This window comes from Odontomachus brunneus, unplaced genomic scaffold (genome assembly GCF_010583005.1).
Source record: "Odontomachus brunneus isolate Ranch 3 - 2012 unplaced genomic scaffold, Obru_v1 Obru_scaffold_202, whole genome shotgun sequence".
In the NCBI taxonomy this organism is placed as follows: Eukaryota; Metazoa; Arthropoda; class Insecta; order Hymenoptera; family Formicidae; genus Odontomachus; species Odontomachus brunneus.
Genome location: NW_022639652.1, coordinates 369 through 4,949, shown reverse-complemented (window position 1 = coordinate 4,949; position 4,581 = coordinate 369). Strand labels below are relative to the sequence as shown.

Here is a 4,581-nt window from a genome sequence, read left to right as displayed (position 1 = left end):
GCCCGCGAGCGGAACGCGTCTGGCGCACGGCCGCCCGCCGCCCGCTATCCGTGCGGACCACAGCTTCCGTACGGAATATACCGCCCGTCTCCGTCTGAGGGACGGAAATTAAGTAAGTGCGGGGGCGGGGGGGAGCGGTGTGTCAACGGCATCCCCGATCGGCAGCCTCACTAGTTTGACTAGGGACCTCGTGAGGACGGACTCCTGAGTTCGCACCCAGTAGGTATAGTAGACCAGTTCTAACCCATGGTCCTCCGAGGGGGGGTGAGGGGCGGGGGGTACCGCGGGCGGGGGGTATAACGTCACGGGGGGGGCATGATGTCACGAGCGGGGTTTGACGTCACGGGGGGTATGACGTCAAAAGGGTATGACGTCACCGCGCAAGGGGGTTATCATCGGTCGGTAATTGGGGGCATACCGATGTTACTGACGGTCGGTAATTTTTAGCGATATTATATAACATTTAATTACATAATTTTTTACCAATATATAATTTTTACCAACATATAATTACACAATACCGACGATCGGTAATTTATTACCGGTATTATATACCAACATTTAATTTTTATCAACATTTTTTATCAACATATATATATATATATTTTTACATAATTTTTACTGTCACATTTACATAATATCGATGATCGGTAATTACCGATCATCGATATTATGTAAATGTGACAGTAAAAATTATGTAAAAATATATATATATATATTTTTACATAATTTTTACTGTCACATTTACATAATATCGATGATCGGTAATTACCGATCATCGATATTATGTAAATGTGACAGTAAAAATTATGTAAAAATATATATATATATATTTTTACATAATTTTTACTGTCACATTTACATAATATCGATGATCGGTAATTACCGATATTATATAATTTTTTCTATCTGCTTTCGATAGATCATTTTACCGATCTGCGGCGGTTTTCGCGGCGGTTTTGCGGCGGTTTTGCGGCGGTTTCCGCGGCGGATTTTGCGGCGGATTTTGCGGCGGTTTCCGCGCCGCCCTGCGCATTTCACAGCGTGATTTTTGTTTAGTCACAGCTGCAAACTCTAATATTCTGCAAACGTTTGCATTCGACCATTAGATGCGCAAGAATAAGAATGCGACACATGATATTCTTATTACTAATGAGCACGTACACTGTGTCTCCGCGACAAGATTTTGCAAGCGATGTATGCATTCGATAATTAGATGCGCAAGAAAAAGAATGTGACACATGATATTCTTATTACTAATGAGCACGTACACTGTGCCCCCGCGACAAGATTTTGCGTGTTATACATCATGGATAATATGTTATGTAAAAATGGGAATGAAACGGTAAAGAACGGCAATGAAACGGTAAAGAACGGTAAAAAAAACGGTAAAAAACGGTAGAAAATGGAAAAGAAACGGTAATAAAACGATGACGGTTACCAAAAATCATAAAAACGATTACCGAAACGGTGTATTCCAATATTTATATCAAAAGTGCAGTCCAAAAGTATTCATGTAAGATCTTTCTCTTATGCGTCACAATGTAGCACATAAGTAAAATATTCATGTAAGATCTCTCTCTCTCTTATGCGTCACAATGTAGCATTTAAGTGCTGTCGCATCGATTTGTGGTTGACAGTAAGATGCGCAGAAAAAATGTGAAACAAGATACTATCATGAAGATCATAGAAGTATGCATATTTTGCACATTTTGAAACATATAAAATAATGTGTATTACATCGGCGCATAGTTTAGTCGAGACCCAAGCAGCAACAGATACGGGACACGTAACACGCAACGGGACAAGCAACAATTTGAACGGCTAAAATGGAAGACAAATCAAGAAAGATATCCATGGTGCAGTTTTTGCGTGACAGAGAACTCGGTTTGCGGGGAATAAACAAACGCGGTGTGAAGGAAAATGTTAAAGTTATCAAGTTCTACTCTCCAAAAAGTTGGCCCCATGACTTAGTGCAGGAGTACGCCAATCAGATAGTGAAAGACGCACGTAGGATCACGACTGAGAATGCATGTGAAATAAACACTAAATTGAATGAGCTTATAATGCATCCAGACATCAGAGTGCTAAAGAACTTTAACCTTCAAAATTTCTATATAAAAATTCCGGCAGATAGTGGCAAGTTTACACATATAGTGTTGTTTCATGACATACATTTATATGATGATTTGTGGAATGCTGATATGCTAATTTTGATGATGGAGCGACACGATAAACGCGAAATTTGTATGTGCTATTGAGACAGTTTACAGTGGCCAAAAGTAGATGAAATCAGTTGGGACGATGAATCTATAGTTTACACCGATAAAATGCGGCGATGTCAACGGTGTCCGTATAGTGAGTCGGATCTGATCTACATGTCCGCACATTTTTAAATGTGATTTTAGATGATCATATGCACAGTTTACAGTGGCCAAAAGTAGATGAAATCAGTTAGGACGATGAATCTATAGTTTATACCGATGAAATGCGGCGATGTCAACGGTGTCCGTATAGTGAGTCGGATCTGATCTACATGTCCGCACATTAATTGACTGATTGAACAATAAATTGAGAAATTCTCAGTGCAATCTTAAGCATCACAATGCAATATTTTTGTGCTGATACATCAATGTGAGGATGCGGTTGACTGCATGTGTAACATATGATGTTACTATTACGTTAGGCTGTGCTGATTTTGCACATTTGCCACCCTCTCCTAACGAGACATATTTGTTACAAAGAGATAGCGATGGACCATATAAAAGTCTCTCAGGAGTCACCGGCAAATAGTTCAAGTTTGAATTGCGACAATGTTCTACACAGTAGAATACTGTAGACGTCAACCCAAGGAGATGGTTTGGCTATCAAACCCTTCACGTAAGTTTTTAATAGATTGTATGATAATAATAATAATAATGATAACCTTGATTATTTATATTTTTAAATAAGAATTGACTCAATTTTAGCAATGTTCGAGGAAGACCAAATATACGTGGAGTGGTTGAGAGAAATTTTACGTAAGTTTACATGCAAATTTTATGTTTCTGTATAGAACATAAACTTTAAATTAATCTTTAAATATGATTTTAGATGATCATGAAGCATATGATCCTGAATCATCCGACGGCGATGAGGATGAGATAGAAGTACAGTCGACCAATGGTAAGAGAGAGCAGACAACATTTTTTTTACAATTTGGCATCAAATTTTTGATTTTTTCTGTGCAGAAAAGCGTTAAAATTAATTTTTAAATTTGATTTCAAAACATATAGAAGTTATCAATATCGCTGACTCTGAGGAGGAGGAGGAGGAGGAGAAGGAGGAGGATGACGACATCGCCGACTTCGATGAAAAGAATGAAGAGGAGGATAATATAGAATTCATTGACATTGCCGACAGCGAAGAGGATAATATGGAACTCATTGACATCGCCGACAGCGAAGAGGATAATATGAAACTCATTGACATCGCCGACAGCGAAGAGGATGATATAATAAATTAAACAACATATTATTATGTATTAAATGTAGCATTATAATAAAAATTTATTATACATATCAAAAGTTAAACAATTCTTTCTGGCGCTGACACCACCACAAATTAAATATTTTCAATACATTTTGTAACGCACAGTGTTTTGTATGATTACATCGTAAAATGTTGGTTGCATCCAGCTTGTCCATATCCTCGTAATCCGCATCCAGAGTCTCAATGATCACCTTTTCCCTCACATCATCATCGAGGAGATTCGTCAACCACTCTTGCTTCTCGTACCTCTTGACGTAGACAAGTTTGGATTCTTTGCTGGTTTCGCTGATCACAGCGTCCGTGATCAAACGTTTCGCTTTGTTGTATGGAACGATTCCATCCTTCCAATGCCAGACCATGATGATTAGCCGTCAACCATGCTGCTTTCGATTTGTCAGCTCTCGTGAGAAGATGCCACGGCATAGGACTCGCAAAGACATAATGGGAGAGAACAGTTCCATTTCCAAGTATTGCTATCTCTTTTACATGAAATCTCATTCCAACTGTGAATCCTTGCAGGTCCACAAATATAGGCACCTTCATTTTTATGTGATTTTGCGCACAATGTTGGTCAGGGGACTGTACTCCACAATGCGATCGTGCAGAATGAGGCAGTAAGCTGTGGTATCCACCGGTATATTCTCCTTGCAGTCGAATTCAATTCTCACATCGACAGTGGCGCTCTTGATGGATTTGTTTTGTCACGAACAATCAATGACCACACACGGACAATGAGTAAGAAATTGTATGGGATCGAACATTGTCGTTGTCACATCCGTAATATGATTTGCGGAAACGTGCATACATATCGTACAGAACGGCGTATCTATGTTTATCGAAATCCAAATTCATATCGTCGTACGGATAAAATTCCGAGTTGAGATAGAGTTTCACGTTAGTCAGCTTACATATAATGGTCGAATATGACAACATTACCAGTGAGAGAATTCTTTCGACCAGTCTGCAAAGCAAAGATGACGTAACGCGGCTTCTCCAGCTGAGTCGCCGTCTTGACAGCCCACGAATGCTTGGTCGTGCTCTGTAGGAGTG

The 4,581-nt window shown here is 39.5% G+C and overlaps 1 protein-coding gene across 1 annotated transcript; it reads left to right on the top strand.

Annotated features, from left to right (window-relative positions):
* Positions 1 to 2,792: 2,792 nt before the first annotated feature.
* Positions 2,793 to 3,505, top strand: LOC116852099 (glutamic acid-rich protein-like). Its single transcript, XM_032832113.1, has 2 exons — positions 2,793 to 3,165; positions 3,276 to 3,505. The coding sequence occupies exons 1-2, from the start codon at positions 3,084 to 3,086 to the stop codon at positions 3,503 to 3,505; spliced, it is 312 nt and encodes a 103-aa protein (XP_032688004.1). The 5' UTR covers positions 2,793 to 3,083.
* The last annotated feature ends 1,076 nt before the right edge of the window (positions 3,506 to 4,581 follow it).